We start from the raw sequence: 26470 nt of genomic DNA, 5'->3' as shown, positions 1-26470 counted from the left end.
TTTGTATTCCTCTTTTCTAATTTCTATTCCATTTATTGTCTCTTCTACTACATCTACTCTGCTTTTAAATCCCTCCATTGTATGTTTCATTTCTGATATGGAATTTCTTAATGATTGATACTCGGTCGTAAATTTGTCCCTGAGTTCTTGAATCTTTTTCTTTACCTCCATGAGCATGTTTATGATCTTTATTTTGAACTCTCTTTCCAGATGATTGATGAGTTCAGTATCACTTGGCCCTTTTTCTGGTGTTTGTGAGATTTTGGTTTGAACCAGGTTCCTTTGACATTTCATATTTGTATGTGGCGCCCTCTAGTGCCCAGCAGCTCTACTCTCTGGAGCTACTCGGCCCCTGGAGTGATGTTGGGGGTTGCAGGGTACCACTGCTGGTGCCTGGGGTGAGGAAATAGCTGTTTGCTGCTTCCTGGCTGCTATGCCTGTCTCCACTGTCAGAACCAGTGGGCCAAGCACACAAGTGTAAGCCTCTGTGCTTTGTGTTTGTAGCTGCTGTAGAGGGGCCTCCCTGTAGCTGGCCTGATGCCAGGGCAGGGACTACTGGTTTGGAAGCTTGTGCTGGCCAGGAGGAATGTGTAGCAGGCTGCCTATCACATTAGGAGCCTTGGAGTTGAGTAGTCAGCTGGGGCAATGGATCACCTGAAGCTCCTCAAAGTTCCCAACCTGCTGGGCAGAGTGCACCCAGACAGTTTTGTCCACATATCCTTTCTCCTGAGCAGCAAACTCTGTGCAATCCTTGCCCCTTTAACAGCCTTCTCACTGTTAGGAAGTGTCTCAGACTGCCCGCCTTTCTTTATCCCAGAGCACCCAATGTGGATCCCTGTTTTTCACAAATGGCTGGAATCTCAGTCTCTCCAGGTATTCCACCTGTCTTAGCTTTCCAACCCCACTAATCTCCAGAGCACCATGCAATGTAAGTTCGTGCTTCCAAAGCAGATCTCCAGGGCTGGCTGTTCAGCAGTCCTAGATTTCTGTCCCCTCCCGGCTCCATTTCTCTTCCTCCCACCAATGAGCTGGGGTGTGGGAAGGGCTTGAGTTCTGCCAATCAAGGCTTTGTTTCATGAGGTCTGCTCTTTTCTCCAGGTGTATGAAGTCTGGTGCAGCCTTCTTCCCTGTTGTTCTTTTAGGATTAGTTGTATTTAACTATATTTTCGTATTATATGTGGTTTTGGGAGGAGTTCTCTGTCTCGCCTCTCACGCGGCCATCTTTTATCCCTATGTGTCAACTGAGTTTTATAAGCTGCTAACACTCACAAGAGAGCTGATCCTCACAAAAGCAAGCTGATGACCACCAAGAGCGCCCCAAGAGCTGGCGCTCCCCAACGAAAGTGGACTCGAGCTGGCCTCACAGTGAGCGGATGCCTGTTCAGAGGGTGGTGAGCGCCAGCGCTGACACTCACCGAGAGCAGACACCAAGGGAACCCTTGTGAGCGGAGAGTCACCAACAAATAAACCCCTTGTGTTTGGGTACACACTGACTCACAGGTCGCAAACTGCCAAGAATCAGCAATTTCGTATGATTCAACCTCCTTAATTCAGAAACATCCACATCAGAAATGGATTAGTTTAGGGATTGACAGGAGTGGAGGAAAGAAAGGATAAAAGAAAAAAGGAATCAAATACAGATAGATTTCAACTTGAGCAAACAGGTGGACGGCAACCAAGTCCTGGGATGAAAGGAGTGCTCTGTTTCGGATGTTAATAAGTAAAAATTCCCCCCACCTCACAGGTGCAAAAAGAAGACTATACACTGAAATTTAGGCTCTGTATTACCTCATACCTATGAATGTTATAACTCCCTCTACAGAAAAGACTAATATTCCCATTTTTTGGCTGAGGAAACAAAGGCTGAGAGATTGTCAACTAATAAAAGACAGAACCAGGAGTCAAACCCATCAAGCTTAGTTCTCAAGCTGTTGATGATACTGACTTGAACCTCTAGCATGTACCCACTGGGAGGAACAAGAAGAGGTGAGCTGGGGCAGGAGCTCTGACTCCTAAGTCTGTGCTCACCACTTGGAGTGCTGTGCATACATGCCTCATAAAATCATACACAACAAAGTGGGAACAGAATAAATTAACAAACAATGCTGGAAAAACTAGACAGAGATAATACAAGAGGATAATGTATTTTTATGACCTCAAGATGAGGAAAGACTAAAGAAGCACTACCCATAAAACAAAAAGCTGAAATGACATTACAGTAAGAATCTGGGGAATTTTGAAGGTGATGTCTGTCACCATCGTGGAAGCATGAGTCACTCCTCTTTTCTCTCCCCTTTTTTAAACAACCAATTAGACATACATGACCAAACATAACTGTCCAACACCTTACACCAAGTGACCCAGGAAGCCTCTCACCCACCCGTGCACCCAAAAACAAGACCTCGGTAAGGACTGCAGATCACGTAAGTCACTGAACCTACCCCACTCCTACTCACCACAATGGGAGAAAAATCCTGGAGAGCGCTGATTGAGGCAGATACCCGTGGGGAGAGAACTAGCAGAAGTCTAGCCTGCCTAAGGGGAGATTCTAGCATGCTGGGACAGAGAGAAGATAGCAACAGAGTTTGGAAGCATTGCACAGGGCTAAGATGTTTGGTTGTGGTAGTGACGACCTCTCCCAAGGAGGAGGTGCTAAGTACAAGCAATGAGTGACTGCCCAGCTATGCCAATTTTGTAGGTTGTGACTGGAAAAACCTCTCTCCGCAGAAGTACCCAGATTTCTGAGACAGGACCTCAATGACTGAGTGGAGAGACAGGAGTGGGAAAGAAGCAGACAGAATTCCAAATACATTAAAGGAATTCAGTTCCTACTGTCTGACTCAGGACTTCAGCAGGAAGTCCCCCACGAGCCTCTGGCAGTACCCCACTTGAGGATCTCCCTACCAGACCCTGGGCACCCTAAATCCCCGAGTGCTCAGTGTTACATAAAAAACATTTACACTGTTAAATAAAAAGCCCCCTTTACAAATGGTTTTAGATTAAGTCAGTTAACTAATCAGTTTCCATGTGAGTAATCCATGTGCTAAACCTATACTCTCCCAGCTCAGCTGCAGGCTCCTGTGTGTACCCCAAGTGCAATTGAAGACAAGGTCTGGTAGACAAGGAGTGTGCTCAGAAACTACAAATTGAGCTACAGCACCATCTTCTGGAATACAAAAGGGAAGTTTCTAGTAGTAAGCCTAATGAGTTTTAAGAAACAAAGATGTCATAAAAGCTTAATTAAGGAGGCATCTACTACTTCAAATGCAAAAACAGCAGCACACAGCTAAGAAACAATATGAAAAAATCAAAGAAATAGGATATCACAAAGAAAATCATAATTCTCCAGCAACTGAAATATTGCAATCTGATAAAGAATTCAAAATTGCTGTTAAGAAGAAACTCAACAAGCTACAAGAAAACAGAAAGACAATTCCATTAAATCAGGAATAAAATTAATGAACAGGACAGATCGGAAGATGGCGGCATGAGTAGAGCAGCAGAAATCTCCTCCCAAAACCACATATATCTACGAGAATATAACAAAGACAACCCTTCCTAGAATAAAGACCAGAGGACACAGGACAATATCCAGACCACATCCGCACCTGAGAGAACCCCGCACCTCGCGAAGGGGGTAAGATACAAGCCCCAGCCCGGCGGGAGCCGAGCGTCCATCCCCACAACTCCCGGAGGGAGAATAATAGGCAGAGCGGGAGGGAGACAGAGCCCAGGACTGCCGAACACCCAGCCCCAGCCATCCGGGCCAGAGTGCAGACACAGTGCGTGCGCAGAGGGCCCTGGACACTAGGAAAACAGGGCAGCAAGAACAGTGAGCGGGCACCGGAGGCCGGGCACCAGAGGACATAAGAAAAGCGAGCGACCGATTTTTTTTTTTTTTTTTTTTTGCTGTTTTGTTTCAGTGAGTGCTTTTTGGAAGTCTTAAAGGGATAGGGACCCCAATACTAAGGAAACAGGGCAGCAAGAACAGTGAGCAGGCACCGGAGGCCTGGCGCTGGAGGACACCAGAAAAGCGAGCGACCATTTTTTTTTTTTCCTTTGCTGTTTTGTTCTGGCGAGCGCTTTTTGGAAGTCTTAAAGGGATAGGGACCCCAATACTAGCGAAACAGGGCAGCAAGACCGGTGAGCAGATGCCTGAGGCTGGCACCGGAGAATAAAGAAAAACGAGCGGCCACCTTTTTTTTTTTTTTTTTTTGTGGTCGTTGTTTTGTTTTGGCGGGTGCTTTTTGGAAGTCTTAAAGGGGCAGGGCGGGACACTTAATCCAGATGCAGGGAATCCGGGATCTCTGGGCACCCTAACCCCAGGGCTACAGGGAGCAGGGAGGCCCCTTACGGAGAAAAATAGCCTCCCAGCAGCTCCTGCTCCAACGCGACTCCACCATTTTGGAGTAGCTGCCCGAGCCAGGCCACGCCCACAGCAACAGCGGAGATAAACTCCGTAGCCGCCCGGCAGGAAGCAGAAACCCTGTCTGCGCGCAGCTGCGCAGCACAAGCCACTAGAGGTCGCTGTTCTCCCAGGAGAGGAGGGCCACAAACCAACAAGAAGGGAAGTTCTTCCAGCCGTCACTCGTACCAGCTCTGCAAACTATTCCTATCACCATGAAAAGGCAAAACTACAGGCAGACAAAGATCACAGAGACAAAACCAGAGAAGGAGAGAGACCTAACCAGTCTTCCTGACAAAGAATTCAAAATAAGAATCATAAACATGCTGACAGAGATGCAGAGAAATATGCAAGAGATATGGGATGAAGTCCGGAGGGAGATCACAGATGCCAGAAAGGAGATCGCAGAAATGAAACAAACTCTGGAAGGGTTTATAAGCAGAATGGATAGGATGCAAGAGGCCATTGATGGAATTGAAACCAGAGAACAGGAACGCATAGAAGCTGACATAGAGAGAGACAAAAGGATCTCCAGGAATGAAACAATATTAAGAGAACTGTGTGACCAATCAAAAAGGAACAATATTCGTATTATACGGGTTCCAGAAGAAGAAGAGAGAGGAAAAGAGATGGAAAGTATCTTAGAAGAAATAATTGCTGAAAACTTCCCCAAACTGGGGGAGGAAGTAATCGAACAGACCACGGAAATACACAGAACCCCCAACAGAAAGGATCCAAGGAGGACAACACCAAGACACATAATAATTAAAATGGCAAAGATCAAGGACAAGGAAAGAGTTTTAAAGGCAGCTAGAGAGAAAAAGGTCACCTATAAAGGGAAACCCATCAGGCTAACATCAGATTTCTCAACAGAAACCCTACAGGCCAGAAGAGAATGGCATGATATATTTAATACAATGAAATAGAAGGGCCTTGAACCAAGGATACTGTATCCAGCACGACTATCATTCAAATATGACGGTGGGATTAAACAATTCCCAGACAAACAAAAGCTGAGGGAATTTGCTTCCCACAAACCACCTCTACAGAACATCTAACAGGGACTGCTCTAGATGGGAGCACTCCTAGAAAGAGCACAGCACAAAACACCCAACATATGAAGAATCGAGGAGGAGGAATAAGAAGGGAGAGAAGAAAACAACCTCCAGACGGTGTATATAACAGCTCAATAAGCGAGCTAAGTTAGGCAGTAAGATACTAAAGAGGCTAACCTTGAACCTTTGGTAACCACGAATTTAAAGCCTGCAATGGCAATAAGTACATATCTTTCAATAGTCACCCTAAATGTTAATGGGTAGAATGCACCAATCAAAAGACACAGAGTAACAGAATGGATAAAAAAGCAAGACCATCTATATGCTGCTTACAAGAAACTCACCTCAAACCCAAAGACATGTACAGACTAAAAGTCAAGGGATGGAAAAACATATTTCAAGCAAACAGCGAGAAGAAAGCAGGGGTTGCAGTACTAATATCAGACAAAATAGACTTTAAAACAAAGAAAGTAACAAGAGATAAAGAAGGACACCACATAATGATAAAGGGCTCAGTCCAACAAGAGGATATAACCATTCTAAATATATATGCACCCAACACAGGAGCACCAGTATATGTGAAACAAATACTAACAGAACTAAAGGGGGAAATAGACTGCAATGCATTCATTCTAGGAGACTTCAACACACCACTCACCCCAAAGGATAGATCCACCGGGCAGAAAATAAGTAGGGACACGGAAGCATTGAACAACACAGTAGAGCAGATGGACCTAATAGACATCTATAGAATTCTACATCCAAAAGCAACAGGATACACATTCTTCTCAAGTGCACATGGAACATTCTCCAGAATAGACCACATACTACGCCACAAAAAGAGCCTCAGTAAATTCCAAAAGATTGAAATCCTACCAACCAACTTTTCAGACCACAAAGGCATAAAACTAGAAATAAACTGTACAAAGAAAGCAAAGAGGCTCACAAACACATGGAGGCTTAACAACATGCTCCTAAATAATCAATGGATCAATGACCAAATCAAAATGGAGATCCAGCAATATATGGAAACAAATGACAACAACAACACTAAGCCCCAACTTCTGTGGGACACAGCAAAAGCAGTCTTAACAGGAAAGTATAGTGCAATCCAAGCATATTTAAAAAAGGAAGAACAATCCCAAATGAATGGTCTAATATCACAATTATCGAAAAAAAGAAGAACAAATGACGCCTAAGGTCAGCAGAAGGAGGGACATAATAAAGATCAGAGAAGAAATAAATAAAATTGAGAAGAATAAAACAATAGCAAAAATCAATGAAACCAAGAGCTGGTTCTTCGAGAAAATAAACAAAATAGATAAGCTTCTAGCCAGACTTATTAAGAAGAAAAGAGAGTCAACACAAATCAACAGTATCAGAAATGAGAAAGGAAAAATCACGACGGACCCCACAGAAATACAAAGAATTATTAGAGAATACTACGAAAACCTATATGCTAACAAGCTGGGAAACCTAGAAGAAATGGACAACTTCCTAGAAAAATACAACCTTCCAAGACTGACCCAGAAAGAAACAGAAAATCTAAACAGACCAATTACCAGCAACGAAATTGAAGTGGTAATCAAAAAACTACCAAAGAACAAAACCCCCGGGCCAGATGGATTTACCTCGGAATTTTATCAGACATACAGGGAAGACATAATACCCATTCTCCTCAGAGTTTTCCAAAAAATAGAGGAGGAGGGGATACTCCCAAACTCATTCTATGAAGCTAACATCACCCTAATGCCAAAACCAGGCAAAGACCCCACCAAAAAAGAAAACTACAGACCAATATCCCTGATGAACGTAGATGCAAAAATACTCAACAAAATATTAGCAAACCGAATTCAAAAATACATCAAAAGGATCATACACCATGACCAAGTGGGATTCATCCCAGGGATGCAAGGATGGTACAACATTCGAAAGTCCATCAACATCATCCACCACATCAACAAAAAGAAAGACAAAAACCACATGATCATCTCCATAGATGCTGAAAAAGCATTTGACAAAGTTCAACATCCATTCATGATAAAAACTCTCAGCAAAATGGGAATAGAGGGCAAGTACCTCAACATAATAAAGGCCATCTATGATAAACCCACAGCCAACATTATATTGAACAGCGAGAAGCTGAAAGCATTTCCTCTGAGATTGGGAACTAGACAGGGATGCCCACTCTCTCCACTGTTATTTAACATAGTACTGGAGGTCCTAGCCACGGCAATCAGACAAAACAAAGAAATACAAGGAATCCAGATCGTTAAAGAAGAAGTTAAACTGTCACTATTTGCAGATGACATAATACTGTACATAAAAAACCCTAAAGACTCCACCCCAAAATTACTAGACCTGATATCGGAATACAGCAAAGTTGCAGGATACAAAATCAACACACAGAAATCTGTGGCTTTCCTATACACTAACAATGAGCCAACAGAAAGAGAAATCAGGAAAACAACTCCATTCACAATTGCATCAAAAAAAAAATAAAATACCTAGGAATAAACCTAACCAAAGAAGTGAAAGACTTATACTCTGAAAACTACAAGTCATTCTTAAGAGAAATTAAAGGGGACACTAACAGATGGAAACTCATCCCATGCTGGTGGCTAGGAAGAATTAATATCATCAAAATGGCCATCCTGCCCAAAGCAATATACAGATTTGATGCAATCCCTATGAAACTACCAGCAACATTCTTCAATGAACTGGAACAAATAATTCAAAAATTCATATGGAAACATCAAAGACCCCGAATAGCCAAAGCAATCCTGAGAAAGAAGAATAAAGTAGGGGGGATCTCACTCCCCAACTTCAAACTCTACTATAAAGCCATAGTAATCAAGACAATTTGGTACTGGCACAAGAACAGAGCCACAGACCAATGGAACAGACTAGAGAATCCAGACATTAACCCAGACGTATATGGTCAATTAATATTTGATAAAGGAGCCATGGACATACAATGGCGAAATGACAGTCTCTTCAACAGATGGTGCTGGCAAAACTGGACAGCTACATATAGGAGAATGAAACTGGACCATTGTCTAACTCCATATACAAAAGTAAACTCAAAATGGATCAAAGACCTGAATGTAAGTCATGAAACCATTAAACTCTTGGAAGAAAACATAGGCAAAAACCTCTTAGACATAAACATGAGTGACCTCTTCTTGAACATATCTCCCCGGGCAAGGAAAACAACAGCAAAAATGAGTAAGTGGGACTATATTAAGCTGAAAAGCTTCTGTACAGCAAAAGACACCATCAATAGAACAAAAAGGAACCCTACAGTATGGGAGAATATATTCATAAATGACACATCCGATAAAGGCTTGACGTCCAGAATATATAAAGAGCTCACACGCTTCAACAAACAAAAAACAAATAACCCAATTAAAAAATGGGTAGAGGAACTGAACAGACAGTTCTCCAAAAAAGAAATACAGATGGCCAACAGACACATGAAAAGATGCTCCACATCGCTAATTATCAGAGAAATGCAAATTAAAACTACAATGAGGTATCACCTCACACCAGTAAGGATGGCTGCCATCCAAAAGACAAACAACAACAAATGTTGGCGAGGCTGTGGAGAAAGGGGAACCCTCCTACACTGCTGGTAGGAATGTAAGTTAGTTCAACCATTGTGGAAAGCAGTATGGAGGTACATCAAAATGCTCAAAACAGACTTACCATTTGACCCAGGAATTGCACTCCTACGAATTTACCCTAAGAATGCAGCAATCAAGTATGAGAAAGACCAATGTACCCCTATGTTTATCGCAGCACTATTTACAATAGCCAAGAATTGGAAGCAACCTAAATGTCCATCAATAGATGAATGGATAAAGAAGATGTGGTACATATACACAATGGAATACTACTCAGCCATTAGAAAAGGGCAAATCCTACCATTTGCAGCAACATGGATGGAGCTGGAGGGTATTATGCTCAGTGAAACAAGCCAAGCGGAGAAAGAGAAATACCAAATGATTTCACTTATCTGTGGAATATAAGAACAAAGGAAAAACTGAAGGAACAAAACAGCAGCAGAATCACAGAATTCAAGAATGGACTAACAGGTACCAAAGGGAAAGGGACTGGGGAGGATGGGTGGGTAGGGAGGGATAAGGGGGGGAGTAGTAGGGGGGTATTAAGATTAACATGCATGGGGGTGTAGGAGAAAAGGGAGGGCTGTACAACACAGAAGGCAAGTAGTGATTCTATAACATTTTGCTATGCTGATGGACAGTGACTGTAAAGGGGCTTATAGGGGGGACCTGGTATAGGGGAGAGCCTAGTAAACATAATATTCGTCATGTAAGTGTAGATTAGTGATACCAAAAGAAAAAAAAAAAGGCAGTTCCTGTGTGGTAACCTCCAATGAGTTCTACGCAAGGGTATAAAGGGCATATAAAAGTGTAGTCAAAGGGTCTGTTTGTGTTTATACAGAGGATCAAAGCCTAATTGAGCTACCCCGAAAATGAACTAAGATACGATATGAAAAAGAACTTCCAACATCAGCACTCTCTGGAAGACTCATGCCAGAAGATGATCATCAAAAAACCCCAACAAAGATCCACACACTGCTACAGCTGTAGATGCACTCATCCCACCAGTTCCTGGACTTGCCATGGGAATGAAGAAGGAGATATCTAAGCTGGCCTGTGCATACAGTAAAACAACAAATTTGACTGGATCTATACTGTTGGAACTCAACCAAGAATTAGGAGAAGTGCAAATTGTAGCGCTCCAAAATCTTACAACTACAGACTATTTACTGTTAAATGAACATAAGGGATGTGAACATTCCCCAGGAATGGGTTGTTTTAATTTGTCTGATTTCTCTCAGACTGTTCAAGTTCAGTTGGACAATATCCACCATATCATAGATAAGTTTTCACAAATGCCTAAGGTGCCTAACTGGTTTTCTTGGTTTCACTGGAGATGGCTGGTAATTACAGATATGCTTTGGTTATGTAACTATACTCCTATTATGTTAATGTGTGTGCGCAATTTAAGTAGCAGCTTAAAACCGATACATGCTGAAGTTACTCTACAAGAAGATATGTCAAAGAAATAATCAATCTTCCCATGTTTTCTGCCGCCTGCTACTTCTATAGCTTTTCTTCTTCCTTCCTAATTACAACCCTTAACTAGAATTCGTGCCTCATATCAAATTTACCGAGTATCATAATTTTTCCAAGTGGTAAAGATACCTCAAGACAAATGCTGGGCATAGAAGCCAGAGGGCATAAATATGCAAAGAAATAAAAAGCTAACCATTTCAAACAATAAGGCTTCTCTCTCACTTACCAACTTCACATTTCCCTGTATGGCCCCGGAAGATGACTGGTTAGCCAGAGACGGGTAAGATTCCTCAAGGGAGGAACAACCTAAGACAGGCACAGTCGCAGGGGGCCATCAGGTGAGAAATTGGGGATCAACAGAGTTGAGGCTTAGAACCTCACCCCCCCTGTTCTGAGAGAAATCTTCTGCATATGCGGATGTTTTATTGCCCTTGTCTAGCTTGGATTAACACATAGTCTACAGGCACACACCTGATCATCTACATTTGCTCTCTTACAACACTAAACTATGTTTTCTACCTTTATCTTGTATCTACCTACCACTTCAACATTTTATTAAAAATAATAATAAAGAGAGAAATGTGGTATCCACATATAAATCAAGTATAAAAATCAAATGAGTATTCATATTTGAACTGACTGTTTATAGTTCATAATGCATGAGCAAAACCGAAGGTTTCTGTGATGGCTGCCCTTGTACTGTTCACCATGTAAGAACTTATTCACTATGTAAGAATTTGTTCTCCATGTAAGAACTTGTTTGTTATGCCTCAGAAGATTGGAGACTGACGAAAATTAGGCTTGGGGTGGATTAATGATTGTGCATTGAGCATTGACTCCCCTATACAGAATTTTATTGTTGTTAACAACCATTTGATCAATAAATATGAGAGATGCCTCACAAAAAAAAAAAAGTACACACTTCCAATGGTAAAATAAATAAGTAACTGGGATGTAATGTATAGCATAAGGAATATAGTCAATATATTGTAACAACTTGGTATGGTGATAGCTGGTACCTAGAATTATCATGTATATAAATGTTGAATCACTATGTTGTACACCTGAAACTAATGTAATGTAATACTGTGTGTCAACTACCCTTCAATAAAAAATAATTATCTAAAAAATATATATATATTAATGAACAGAAGTTCTTTACCAAAGAAATTGAAATGGTAAAAAAGAACCCAAACAGAACTTCTGGAGCTAAAGAATTCAATGGATGAGATGAAGAATACAATAGAGAGCGTCCGTAGTAGAGTAAAGCACATGGAAGAAAGAGTAAGTGACCTGGAGTACAAGAATATAGAAATAATGCAGAGAGGGAACTAATACTGAAAAAGAGTAAAGAAAGCCAATGAGAACTACCAGATTCCATCAAAGAGGCAAATATTTGAATAATTGGGGTTCCAGAAGGAAAAAAGAGGAAGAAGGGCACAGAGAACTTACTTAAAGAAATAAAAGCTGAGAACTTTCCAAACCTGGAGAATGACTTGAATCAAGTCCATGAAGCTAACATCCTATCATCTCAATGCAGAAAGACCTTCTACAGGACACATTCTAATGAAACTCAGGTATCAATGATAAAGAAAGAATCTTAAGGCAGCCAGGGGAAAAAAGAAGCACCCTACAAAGGAACCCCTTTAGGTTGTCAGTAGGTTTCTCAGCAGAACTCTATAAGCCAGGAGAAGGCTGAATGATAAATTTAAAGTGATGAAAGATAAAAATTACCAACCAAGCATATTTTATCTGGCAAAGTTCTTCATATTCTTCAAATATGGAGAAGAAATAAAGGCTTTCCCAGATGAACAAAGGATGAGGGAGTTTATCACCACTACCAGACCTGCCTTGCAAGAAAAATGCTCAAATGAGTTCTTTAAGCTGAACCAAAAAGACATGAATCAGTGACATGAAAACATACAAAGTACACACCACACTGATAAGGTGAAATCTTTATAGTCCGATATAGTAAATTCCAATTATATAAACAGGATGTATTAACCACTTAACTATAGTATAAAGGTTAAAGGAAAAGTATTAAAAATAGCTACAGCTACTGAAACTTGCTAACAAATACACAGCATAAAAAGAAATAAACTGTGATTATCAAAAATATAAAAGGGAAGAACTAAAAGAGCAGAGCCTGTTAGGTGAACAAAGAGATGTTGCTTTTCTATCAGGATAGACTGTTCTGTGATATGTTTTATGTAAGCCTCATGGTGACCACAAGAAAAATCTGGAGTAGACCCACAAAGCAAACAAAGGGGAAACAGAACACCGTGGAAAATCACTAGCTTACAAAGGTAGGCGGAAACAGGGAAGAAGGAACAATGGAAATACAAAACAATCAGAGCACCATCAACAAGACAGCAGTATTAAGTCCTTATGTGTCAGTAACCAACTAAAGGTGAACAGATTGAATCCACCAATCAAAACGTAGAGTGGCTAGATGGATAAAAAACAAGCCCCAATTATACACAGCCTCATCTCAGCAGTATAAACAGACATGGGCTCGAAGCAAAGAGACGGAAGAAGGTATTCCATGCAAAAGTAAACTGAAAGAAAGCAGCAGCAGTCACACTCTTATCAGACAGGACATACTTGAGCCAAAAATGGTGACAAGAGACAAAGAAGGTCATTAGATGATATTAAAGGGGTCAATTTATCAAGAAGATATAACAATCATAAATACTTATGAACACAAATCAGAGCACCTAAATATATTAAGCAAATACTAACAGATCTGAAGGGAGAAATAGACAATGCAATGATGCAGGGAACTTCTATAGCCTACGCTGCAATGGATGATCACCCAGAGAAAATCAACAAAAAACACTGGAACTGACCTGCGCTTTAGACCAAATGAACTAAACAGACATATAAAGAATATTCCATCCAGCAACAGAATACATATTCTTCTCAAGAATATTCTTCTCAAAAATATTTATATTTGAGTACACAAGAATCAAGTACACAAGAATATCTCCTGGAGTATATTCTCCAGGAGACAACGTAAGTCACAAAACAATTCTTAGCAAATTTAAGAAGACTGAAATCATACCAACTATCTTTTCTGACCACAATGGTATGAAATTACTAATCAACAAGAAGTAAACTGGAAAAGCTACAAATATATGGGAAATACACACACTGAAAAATGAATGGAGCAAAGAAGAAATCAAAAGAGAAATTTTAAAAATGTATCAAAACAAACGAAATGGAAACACAACATACCAAAGCCCATAGGATACTGCAAAAGCAGTTGTGAGAGGAAAGTTTTCAATGATAAATGCATATATGAAGAAATTAGAAAGATCTGAAATAAAAATGAAACTTTACACCCCTAGGACCTAGCCAAAGAAGAACAAATTAAGACCAGAATTAGGAGAAGTAAGGAAATAATAAAGGTCAGAGTCGAAATTATCAGATTGGAAAGTAAATGAAATAGATACCAGAAAAACAACAAAAAGGATCAACATAACTAAGAGCTGGTGTTTCAGAACGATAAACAAAATGACAAACCTTTAACTAGATTAATTAAAGGAGAGAAGACACAAATAAACAGAACTAGAGTTGAAAAAACAGTTATTAACCTGATACTGCAGAAACACACAGGATCACAAGAGATCATCAAGCTGCTAAGGGATGGTATCTTAATTATTCTCTCCACTAAAAATAATTATGTGATGTGACAGAGGTGCTAACTGGCAATAATACTATAATATAAAAATGTATCAAATCAACATGTACAACTCAAATTTACACAACTTATATGTCAGATATATTTCAATAAAAAAATAATGTTGGTTTATCAAAAGATGTAGAGTAAAAAGAAAAGCAGTATACTGGGAGAAGATATTTGCTATACATGTAATTGTTAAAGGATTATGATGGAGGTGGTTACCCTCCCACAAATCAAATAGAGAAAACAGACAACTCCATGGAATAACAAGTAAAAGACTGAATCATTTCCGTCTCAAAGAGGGAATCTAAAGAGCAAATAAACATAGGCAAAGGTGTTCAACATACTAAGTAATCAGGGTGATACAAATTGAAACTACAATGAGATATTATTACCTCCTCTACCACACTGGCAAAAATTTAAGTCGGACAATACCAAGTATTAAAGTGTGGAGCAAAGGAAGCACTTACATTGCTGGTGAGAGAGTAAAATCATTTTGGAAAGTATTTTGGCAAAATCTGTCAGTGTTAAACGTATTCCCCCAATTACCCAAAATTCCAGCCCTAGTTATATGCCCTCTAGAAACGGATGTGTGTCCCAGCAGTGTACAGGAATGTTTATAGCATCATTATTTAACATCCCAAAACTTAAATTTAACCATCAAAAGAAGAATAGTAAATTGTAATATATTCATAATTGAAATACTCCCTTGCAGTGAAATCTAGTGAACTAGAGATCAGACCAACATGATTGAGTCTCAAACACAGCGTATAATGAAAGGCAACATAGCACATACAGCACAACTACTCAGAAAGTTAAAAAACCAGTAAAACCTATTTTTAGGGCTGCAACCTGTGGGAGTAAAAACTACCAGGAAAAGCAATTGTAACATGATCATGGAGGGGACAGCTTTGGGGTGCTGGTAACCTATTTTATCTAGCTGGTGGTTATCCAAGTAGTTCCTTTATAATCATCAAGTTGCATATGTTATATCCACTTTTCTAAATTTAATTCACAAAAACTATTTCTAAAAATCCCAGGTAGATTCAGAGATCCAGTTGTGAAAACAAAAGTTCATAGGAGAAAGTAGTATATTTGTGACACGAGGACTGAGATGGATTTCCTAAAGTCATGAAAAATAACTGATAAATTCAATATTAAAAGGAAAACATGTATTAAAAAAAAACAAACCAAAAAGCTGAACCCAGATTGGAAGAAGATATTGGCAGTGCTTGTAACTGACAAAGGATTAATATGCAGAATAATTAATTCATTAAGGAAAAACACACTCCCACCCAACAAGTTTTAAATGAGCAAAAGAAACATAAAGGCAACTCACAGAAGAGGAAAACCAAATGTCCACATGACCCCACCAGCAATCAGAGAAATGCATATTAAAATTTCACTGACCCTCCCATTTCACACCTGACTGTCCCAAATTTTAAAGTCTGACCAGATCAAGGGTTGGTAAGCACAAAGAACATATTCTGCTGATGGTTAAAAAAACCACTTTGCTAAGGGAAAACCTACAATTGCACAAACCTGCTATGACCCAGCATTCCACTTTTGATATGTGTCCTAGAGAAAATCACAGGATCAAGCCATGTTCTGCAACCCTATTCATTCCATTGACAAACTGGGACAAAACCTGAATGTCCATCAACAGCAAAAGTTAATTGAGGCAAATATACATGGAATCTGTACAGCTATTAAAATCAATAAACTAGAGGTTATGTAAGTGTGGGTAAGTCTTAAAATATTGAGAGAAAAAAGCAAATTGCAGAAAGATACAGAGTGTGAAACTACTATATTGATTTATGGACACAATATAGTAAAAGAATGAAAAACAAGGTCAGGAATACTGTCAGGGAGGAAATTAGTGGGGGAGTAGAATATACTGGCTCTAATTATATTTACATTTTATTTCTTAGGTGCAAATTCTCTATTCTTTAAATTCCTTAAATATTTTATAAAAAGATCATTCAACTTCTTACCTTGTGTTGGCAAATAATTTTTCTTATATTTTTCTACTTGGGTTCCTGAAGAAATTTGACTCTTTTGGAATCGAACTGATGAGCTCTATAGTATGAGATAATTTGGGAGACAAAATCAGCATCAGTCTACATATTAGCATACTGAATGAAACGTGCAGAGCTCAGCTTGCAACAAGAATGCTTCATGTTTGTTCATTTATGTTGTTTTCATTTGTCATTATAGGCCAGAGTGAGCAAGCTGTTGTCTAGGAATGAGTCATACACAAGCTTGTGTGCACACACACGTGTGCCTTTGGAACTATATCCATTCTTCAAGTGAGGGTGTAACAGACAACATAAAACAAAACAGTCCTCTGTGATGTGAGCAGATCAGCTAGAGAAGGCAGAAGGTCCTGGTCAACAAAAACTGGCCCTCCTGTGAACACGTCCCTGTCTTGCTCCAGCCCCGTAATGGGCCCGAGCTCCCCACTGAGCGGACCGTTCACCACTGTCCCCTCCCAGGGATGAAGTCCATTGCCCTCAGAGCTCACGCCCCCAGGCTTGGAGGTAGGGTAGATGTCTTCTTGTTCTCCATCAGCCCTTACAGCCAAATCTGTCTCTCTAACCCCAACCAGCCATGCCCCAGCTCCAAGCCCCACATCTGCCTACTCAGCTGTCAGGTACCCCTCCTCTCCAGATGCCCCGTGCCTCAGCTACTGTTTGCTGATGCACTCCCTCCAGTATGTACTCTGTCCTACCCTGCCATGCACTCCAACAGGCAAACTCTAGAACTCGTCATTATTAGTATCTGCAGTCATCAATAACTGCAAAAATCTTATTTTCAAATCATTCAAATCCATAATGTGGGGCATTCTACAAAATAATAGGCCTGGTTTATTTTAAAAATCCAATGCCATTCAATAAAATACTGAGGTATTTAGGGGTGAGATGCCATGATTTCTGCAATTACCTTTATGGTCCAGTAAAAGACATATACATAAATACAGCAAATGCTAACAGTGGTTGAATCTAGGTGAGTATTCAGGTGTCCATCATACTCTTCTTTCAAATTTCTCTATTAGGGGAAGCTTTCATAAAGTGTTGGGGAGGAGAAGAAAATTCCATTTTCCAACTACCATATCCTGTCCTTCGGCTCATTCCTCTAACACCCTAACTCCCACAATGCTTTCAGCCTGAAAACCACTGACCCACATAGGTTTTCTATGTCCCTCAAATGCCCTCCTCATCCGCCTCACACCCTGGGCCCCTGCAGTCGCTCGTGCTGCACACTGTTCACCTCCATGCCCCTCTCTCACTGTGTGGTATCCGCCTGGATGATCACACCTCTTCTAAAATGTAACTCTCCACCTCCCTACAACCAGAAAGCTGAACAGAAAACAGTAATGCAAACAGTTCTCACTTGAAATATATGATCTCTATATCCACGGATGCCCAAAGCAGCCCAGGAATCGAGCTACATTTCCCCAGCCCGTCGCTTCCCCTCTCTTCCACATGATGTCACACTTGCTCCATCTCCTCAAACCACCTACAACTCCTCTATCCTCACCTGGCTGATGACCACTCTCCCACTTCCCTGAGAATGTTAACACATTCAGAGGGCACTTCTTCCGGCTGGTGCCACATGCCCGCCCTGGCCCCGGGCCCCAGACCTCTGTGCTCCTGGCCACGCCCAGCCCCCACCATCCCAAAGGCCCTTCTCCTCTCACAATAAACACTCTTCAACAATTCTCCCACTTTCTGCTGCATCAGTATTGTCCTCTCTATTGAGTCAATTTTCCCATCTTAAAACATAAAAATATTTCCCCTACAGCCACTACCCGTTTGTCACTGCAGAGCTTCTCCACAAGCTGCCCTCATTCACATAACCAGGCAGGCTTTCATCTTCAACACGCCTCCACCTGGTAAATCCAATGGCCCATTTCCCGTCCTCGTCTTACCTAGCAGCTACCCTCCCACCCCTGAGGTCTGCTCTTCACTGGGATCTCAGGACATCACGCGGGCCTTTACTTTGTACTCCGAGTGCGCATTCTCTGCATCACCCTCTTCTCACAGTCTAGCTCAGACAGACCTCCTAACTGCCCGCGCGTTCAGCCTTGGTGACCTCTCCCGGCCCAGAGCTTCACCACACGTTCTAATGACCCCCGAACTTTAGGCTGCAACCCGACCTTCTCCTCAAATGGGTACAGCTGCTCCATCAACATACCCACCCGACATCCAGTAGGCATTTCAAACTTATCTCATCTAAACCCGAGCCCCTACTATCTGCGCCCCTGAGCAGTCAGTGTTCTTGCAGTCTCTCAGTATTCAGAAACTGTGTTGTGCCAAAGCACTACACCAACTGGAGGCCATTCCTACTCCCTTCTGGCTGTCACTCTCCATATCCAGTTCATCAGGAAACCTTGTCCATTTCCTACCCCTCCACTAACACTCCCCCAACCCGAGTCACCATCATCTCCGGTCTGAACTGCTTCAACAATCCCCACTGGTGTTCCTACTGCCCCTCAGTCTAAAGCCTCAGCAAGTGAGCTCACTACAAAAAGGATCAAGCCACCCCTTCAATCAAAGCCCTCCAAGGGTTCCCCATCTCGCCTGGGGAGAAAGTCCAGGTGCCCACAGGCGTCTCTCAGGTGTAAGGAGCTCTGCCCCCACCACCCTCCGTCACAGCTCCAGTCTTGGTCTCCAGCCTCGGGCTGACCAGGCAGAGAGCCTTGCTACGTACGCCTCTGCCGCCCTCGCCCAGCTCTCATCCGGGCTCACACCCTCTTTGGGCACTCATTCCCAGCTGCTTTCCCGGTGAGGCCTTCCCTGGCCGTCCCATCTAAGCCTGCAGCACCCGCGCCCCGGCAGTCACCCGCTTGCCTTTCCCACAGTTCCCATCACCGTGTCACACACCCTGGCCTTTATTTATCAACCTCATTTACGGCCTTGCTCCCGCCTCTAGAGTATAAATCCAAGAGGGCACGGAAGTGGTCTGCTCTCCGCATTGCTTGATCCCCAGTGCCTAAAAGCAGTGTTGGGAATACAGACAGACAAGAGACCAATTACTTGATTCAAAAGGATCACTGGCCTGTTTTAAATGAAATTATCTGCCTACTGTGGTGTGATTCCTTTATAAGAATTATAAAATGAATCTGAAAACTATTTGCATAGCAAATTTTTTTTCATTTGTGGTAAAATATGCCACAATTGTGGTAAAACATACATAACAAAAGTGACCATCTTAATCATTCTTAACTGAGTGCACAGTTCAGTGTCAGTAAGCACATTCACACTGTCGTGCAGCCGTCACCACCACGCATCTCCAGAGCTCTCTTCATCTTGCAGAACTCCCTCCAGAAGTGGCAGCCACCTTTCCACTTCCTGTCTCTACAAACCCGACTGCTCGAACATTTAACATATCCCCGACTCAACAAAACCAGCTGGTCTCCACACCTACCATGGACCCATCTTTTTTCACAGCAGTTGCACACTGACCCAACTTGGCACTGCTCTCAGTAGCCTCCGCTTTCTTCCAGGCATCTAGTCGGAATCTTTCCATCACTTTTATTTCTTCCCGGAGGTCTGTGTTCTCTTTGACCAACATTTCTATCTGGCTTCTAAGACGGCCATGTGTGCTTGACCATTTTGCTTCCTTTCTTTTCAGATCTTCCTGTAAATCTGCTATCTGCTGTTTCAAAACCTCTCAAAAGAAAAGCATTATTAGAATTAAAATAATGCAACAGAAGAGACATATCAACAAAACAGAATAGCTAGCCTAGTACAGAAAGCAGAAAAGGGAAGGCTTAGTCAATCACATTTAAATAACATTGGGTTTCTCAGGAAGGGGGATAGATGTTCGAGGTAGAGCCTCACCTCATACCATCAACAAAATTAATTCCAGAAGGAGGCAAACACCACTTAGGAGTTCACTACAGTAACACTGCTAAGAGGTAATAATGGTCTAAACTAAGACATCAGAAATGAAAAAAGATTCAAAGTCAAACTACCAGCTCAGAAAACCAAGTCTATTTGGAATTCATGAAAGAGGTTTTAAGAAAATGAGTTGCTTTAGATGGATTAAGTATATAAGTGAAGAAACCCCTGGAAATGTCTAGAAGCAATCTGACGTCAGAACTAGGGAGAGATCGTCACCCACTGGCATATGCAGGTGCAGGTTTGGAGAGTGATAGAGAGCTGAGGAAGGGAGCAGAGACAGGAGCGAGAGGGCGTCCCCACCCGAGCGCCACTCAGACACGAGGTGGAGGCAGCAAAGGGCCGTAACCACCTCCCACACGCGTGGCCCTTGCCTGTCCGCCATTCTCACGGAAGCCTCACAACAGCCAACAAAGCAGCCCAGGGGAAAGGGGAGGAAACTAGGGCTTTTAAAGGAACCTCTTCCTCGGGTGTGGCGTCGCACGCAGAGCGCGGACTCTAAACCGGGCAACTTCGAGGCTCGAGTCCCAGTTCTGGGCGCTGAAAGCTCTTGGGACAAAGTCATTAACCTCCCTGAACGTAAGTCTCCCTATTTATAAAATTGTGGTTTCTGACCAATAAATGAGAAATTTCTAACATTTTTAAGCATTGAGCATTTTTATCATGCAGGAAAACAGACTTATTAGTACTAAAACTCTAGCTTAAGTCAAAATAGGTTAAGAATTCAAAGACAAATCAGCCAAGGATAAATACTGTATGATATCGCTTGTTTGTGGAATATTGGGGGGAAAAAGCCAGTATCACAGAAAGAGAACAGAATGGTAGGTGCCTGGGGCAAGGGAGAGGGAAATGGGGGGATGAAGGTCAAAGGGTACAAACTGTCAGTCACAAGAAGAGCAGGTTCTTCTGTCCAGCAGGGTGCCTGCGCTTGACGGTGTTGTACTTGGAAGTGGCTGAGAGCAGACCGTAAGTCCTCTCGTGACAAGAGAACAACTAACAGTGTGAGGTGACAGATTAATGATCTTGATCTTGGTAATCATTCTACGATGTATATGTATATCAAATCATCACATTGTACATTTTAAATATGTATAACTATAGTTTTGAATTATTCCTTAACAGTTAACAAATTCAATAGCAATTTATATTTATAAAATATCTACTATCAGGTACTGTTTTAGGTCCCAGGAATACAACGAATAAAAAAGATTGTAGGGCAACTAATGTGAGGTGACAGGGCTATAGGAAAAATGGCGAAGACGAGGGTGGGGGTGGGGGCAGTGCGCACAGAAGGCAAGCCGCGTCGCTAACCATGTTAGGAACCACCGAACAAACGCCTCGTGGACGAGGAGAACAAGCCCGGTGGCTGTCGGGGGGAGAGCTTTCCCAGAAGCACAGCGAACACACCAGGGTGTGGGGTGCCTGGTACAGTCACAGCACAGCAAGGAGGCCGGTGAGCTCAGGAAGAATGAACAACACAGAGGAGGAGGCGGTGATGTGAGGAAGCCAAGGATGCCGGTCACACAGGAACTGGAGGCCGTCCTGGGGTCCCGGCCTTCACCACAAGAAAAAGGCAGAGCCACTGTAGGGCAGGGTGAGAGAGGGGACCTAACCGGCTTCCTCATGAGGAATCACTGGCCACTGCATGGAAAAGAAACCACAGAGACAGGGCAAGAGTGGAGGCCAGGCGGACAGCCAGTCCATCAGTTCAGATGGCAACTCAAATCTGGGAAGCTTTCTGCAGCAGAGCATGGAGTAGGAAAGAAAAAGAAAAGAACAATTCTAAGTTTCTGGCCCAGACACACGGAAGGTCAGGGTTGCTGTCACCTGAGATGCAGATGATGGAAGGGAAGATCCGTTTACTTCAAGACATGCTGAGGTGAAATGCCTAGTAGTTAGTCTGATACACCACTAGAGAGCTGTATGGGCCAGGGTTTAAGTCTGGGACTCTTTAGCATATAAATCATGATTTAAGCCAGGAAACTCATCTGAGATAATCAAGGAGAGTAGGACCTCCTCCCTGTGAGATGAACTCCAGCATTAAGTTAGAGATGAGGAAAAGCAAATGAGAAGAGGGCAAGTGATCAGCCAGGTAAGGGAAAACCCAGAGCACCTGGCATCCGAAAGTCAGGCCAAGGAAGCTGTGATGAGGAGTCGCCGCTGCTGACAGCCCAGCCGCACAAGGGACGAGCAGAGCCACCAGGTCTACGTCGGGGAGGGCCGGGGAGCTGGACAGGAGCAGGCTCAGAGCAGTAGAGCTGGAAGCCACCCTGAAGTGTGTGCAGAGAAAACAGGAGGCAAGGTCTGGAGAGGGGGGTTCAGAGGACACTTCCAAGGAGTTTCGCTGCAAAGGAACAAGGAGATAGGATTGTGGCTGATGGGGACGTGGGGGCGAGAGAGATTTTAAGAACAACAAGTGTGTACACCGATGGGAAGATTCTAGACTGGAAACTGTATGCCAGAGGAGGAGGAATACTGGAGCAAGCTGCAGGTGAGGAAGGGGCAAAGACCTGGCACGCAGGCAGCCCCCTCACTGACAGGTACAGACAGCTCATCTCAGGAAAGGGGGCAGCAGAGACTCAGATGCCAAGGTGGCACCGAGGGTAGGATCGGAAGGAAGTTCTCGGCCAAGGAGAAAGCACCATCCGCAAGGGAGGGTGAGGCCACAGGTTGGAGGGTTCGAGAATGGTAGAAGTATGAAACAGTTCTCTAGGAGAGGTGAGAGGGGTAAGGATGGAAACATCCAGGCCCACCTGTGGTTCATGCTTACAACTTTAAAATGAGCCTGTTCTCCATGAAATTTGTCTTCCAGCCAAGTTTAAGTGTCATGGGCAGAGATGGAGTAGAAAGGAAATGCCAGAGTTGCAGTTTTGCCAAAAAAATACAATGACTTCAGAATAGGGAGTAGAGAAATCCTTTAAGGTAATGATTATAGTGACTGACTCTGGGGTTAAGAACGTAAGAGAGTAAACAGGATCAATGGAGGCGAAGGTCCTAATGGGACTGAAAGATCACTGGATCTAGAGTAATGGGGGTGGGGGACAAATGACAATGTGCTTGGCTGAAAAAAGCTAAGAAATGACGTTTAAAATAATGACTAAGTTTATGAGTATTAATAATGGGAAAAAAGGCCCTCCAGGCTTAAAGCTATGGAAAACATAATCAAAGATAGGCTTACTGAAGGTTTTCACTAAAAGACCAGTAAGTCACACCGATGAGCAGAAAGAGAAAGATTACTGTTAGACTGAGCAAACAACACACGGATGTGAAGCTGGGAAGGAAAGACTGAGCAAAGGGTCCTCCCAGGGGACAGCTCAAGCTTCAGGGTGGAGGAAGGAACATCACTATGGAGGTCTTCACGGCACGCTAAAGACTCTGCATTTCATCCCAAGGGGAAGCAGCTGAAGGATTTTAGCAGGAGGAGAACTTGAGATTTCACAAAGGAAGATCACTCTGACAGCACAGAAGGACGGCAGAGAGGAAAGGGAGAGACGGAAACCGAAGCGAAGAGGCTAGGCAAGAAGAGAACACAGGTCAGGCATGAGAAGAGGGGGAGAGAAAGCGTCAGGATGAAAAAGACATGAAGAAGAAGATAAAGTCAGAAGAACTCACTGGCCGGTGGGGCCTGCAAGTGGAAGCAGCCCCGACTACACCCCAAGTGAGTGGACAGAAAGTCAGAAGGAAAGGCGGATTCAGTAGGCACAGGCAAAGCAAGTCTGACACACCCAGACAGAGCCGGCCGGCTCGCTCTATGGCCCCGCACCGTCCCCGGACCCTCAAACACCTGCTGACTCAAAACAGATTCCCAGCTCTGTAGTTCAGCAGAGATTCGACTCAAGGTCAATGTGGAAACTGCCAAGGAAACCTCACTGAATAAAGTGAAAATCAGAATAAAGGCACATGATCAAGATAGAAAAGTCAATGTGACCTCATGAATTCAGGAAGACCCTGCCCTTGCCCAGCTCTTCCACTACAGCAGACTCGGCCCCACCAATCCTCAAGTGGGTGCCACTGGTACGATAAAAGGCACAGGTCTCCTTGGAGAATGGTCGTTTCAGATCTGGGGTAGGCTTAGGGGAAAAAAGCAAAAAACAGATGCTCTAAAATAATCAGTTGTTACAGGAAGCAGGGATACTTTCAGAAATTCAAGGGCAGTGGCAATGATGACAGACAAGGGAGCCAATGTACTTAAAGGGGCTCCCCCTGGTTAAGCTAGGACCTCCTGATAATCCAAAAGGAAATCTTATAATTAATTAGAGTAACTTGAGTTTGTGAAAGGCTATAAATCAATAATGATGAAATGTCTTATTCATCACCAATTCCCTGGTGCTTAGAACAATATCTAGTCATAAAGCATTCTCAATAAATTTGCTGAATGAATGAATACCCAAAAGAAAAGAGCTAATATTCTTAAAAACAACTATAATACACAGGAAGGTCAAATATATCATTTCTTTATTCTTTTAATAACTTAATAAGTAGAAAAGTATCAATAAATATAGTTTTGTTTTCTATTAAGTATATATCTGTTTTTAAAGTACGTATTTGCATAGTAGAAATAGAAAGAAGGGTAAATACAAGAACCTATAAATAAACTAAATAGTGTAAGGAAATAAAAAGTAACTGTACCAAAAATAGAAAAAAATAATGTATATTCATGGTCACATATGAAAATCAGATCTGAAAAGGGCTCAATAATTAAATCTACACCATCAAAGTAGAAAGAAGGTTCAAGAATAAGTTCCAAAATTATGAAATAGATTGAAGTCCAACATATTAGATATTAAAAAACAAGCATTAAATAAAACCTAACAGCCCATGTTTCTCCCACATGAATAAATAGGATTAAACACCCTAATCAATATGGCATGTGATAACATGCTATAGATAACAGATGACCTTTTTCAAGGATGGCATACCACCTGAGAAGGGAAGAAAGTGGAGGATGGGACTCAAAAATATTAGCACTTAAATATGGAAGTGGAAGGTGAGTTTGCATTTATGCCATAAGCAATGGATAACCATTTAGAATTTTTCTTTTGGTAGACTGAAATTTTACTTTTAATGAAGTCCAATATATCCATTTTTTTCTTTTAAACTTAGTCTTTTGTCTTCTCTTGAAATCTCTGCACATACCGATGTCATGAATATATTCACTTATGTTTTTTTCTAGAAGGTGTAGTTTTAGTTAGAAATACATTAGTTCTTCAGACTCCAAGGGACTAGTGGTTACCAAAGGGGACAGGTGTGGGAGGGCCGGGGGGGAGGGAGGGCGAAGGGGACTGAGGGGTATTATGTTTAGTACACATGGTGTGGGGGATCACGGGGAGAACAGTGTTGCACAGAGAAGGGACATAGTGGATCTGTGGCATCTTGCTGCACTGATGCACAGTGACTGCATTGGGGTGTGGGTGGGGACTTCGTAATATGGGTAAATGAAGTAACCACATTGTTTTTTCACATGAAACCTTCATTAAGAGTGTATATCAATAATGCCTTAATTAATAATAAAAAAAAAGAAATACATTAGTTCCTTTTAACTACTACATTATTCCTCTGATCATGTCCATTTCTAAAGTTGAAATGATAATTTGGCTTATCAGTTTATAAGTTTTGGAATTAAATACCTAGTCAATATACAGGTCTTAAATTATTATAAATGAATAGAATCAACAGTATTGGTGTGTAGTGGGTCAGCAGATTAACACAACATTATACTGGTGAATTTCCAACTCCTTGCTTGTTAATTCATCCATGTCATTATTGTAGGGTTTTTTTTGGAAGCCTTTAGTAAGAGAGAATTGCTATATTTTACTCTTGAAAAATCAGACCACCATGGGATTGAAGATGGCGGCGTGAGAGGAGACAGAGGCTTCCTCCTAAAACTGGATACAATTAGAAAATTTAATTGGCGCAACTAATCCTGAGAGAGCAACAGGAAAGAGGACAGCGTCAGACTGCACACACCTGGAGAAAAGAGCAGACCTCAGGGAACAGGGTAACGTACCAGAGCTGTGGCTCCACAGGACCGGAGCCCCTCCCCCACCCCAGCTCACCGGCAGGAGGAAGAGAAACAGAGCAGGGAGGGAGTGGAAGGCCTGGGACTGCTGAATACCTAGCTCCGGAGTCCTGAGCTGGGAGCACAAACCTACATTTCACGGTGCTTTCATGAGACTCACATGACTACTGGGTTGGAAAGTTAATACAGGCAGAGTTCCTGGGGAGACTGGGATTCTGGATGCTTGTGGAAAGCAGGGATCCATATCTGGCTGCTTTGGGACTAAAACCTATACCTGTGTGACTGGCCCACTGGC

General features: G+C 42.3%; 1 protein-coding gene across 6 annotated transcripts in view; it reads right to left on the bottom strand.

Annotated features, from left to right (window-relative positions):
- Positions 1-26470, bottom strand: part of CENPJ (centromere protein J) — a 65224-nt gene that overhangs the window by 11527 nt on the left and 27227 nt on the right. For all 6 annotated transcript variants that reach the window (XM_036910182.2, XM_057490460.1, XM_036910179.2 and 3 more), the window contains exons 10-11: positions 19681-19923; positions 16245-16329 (exon numbers count right to left, since the gene is read on the bottom strand). In XM_036910182.2, the coding sequence (XP_036766077.2) occupies positions 16245-16329; positions 19681-19923 (328 nt within the window). The remainder of the gene's footprint in view (positions 1-16244; positions 16330-19680; positions 19924-26470) is intronic.

The sequence above is a fragment of the Manis pentadactyla genome, chromosome 2 (assembly GCF_030020395.1).
Source record: "Manis pentadactyla isolate mManPen7 chromosome 2, mManPen7.hap1, whole genome shotgun sequence".
NCBI lineage: Eukaryota > Metazoa > Chordata > Mammalia > Pholidota > Manidae > Manis > Manis pentadactyla.
The sequence above is the reverse complement of the archived record's forward strand: the minus strand, read 5'-3'. Positions and strand labels throughout refer to the sequence as shown.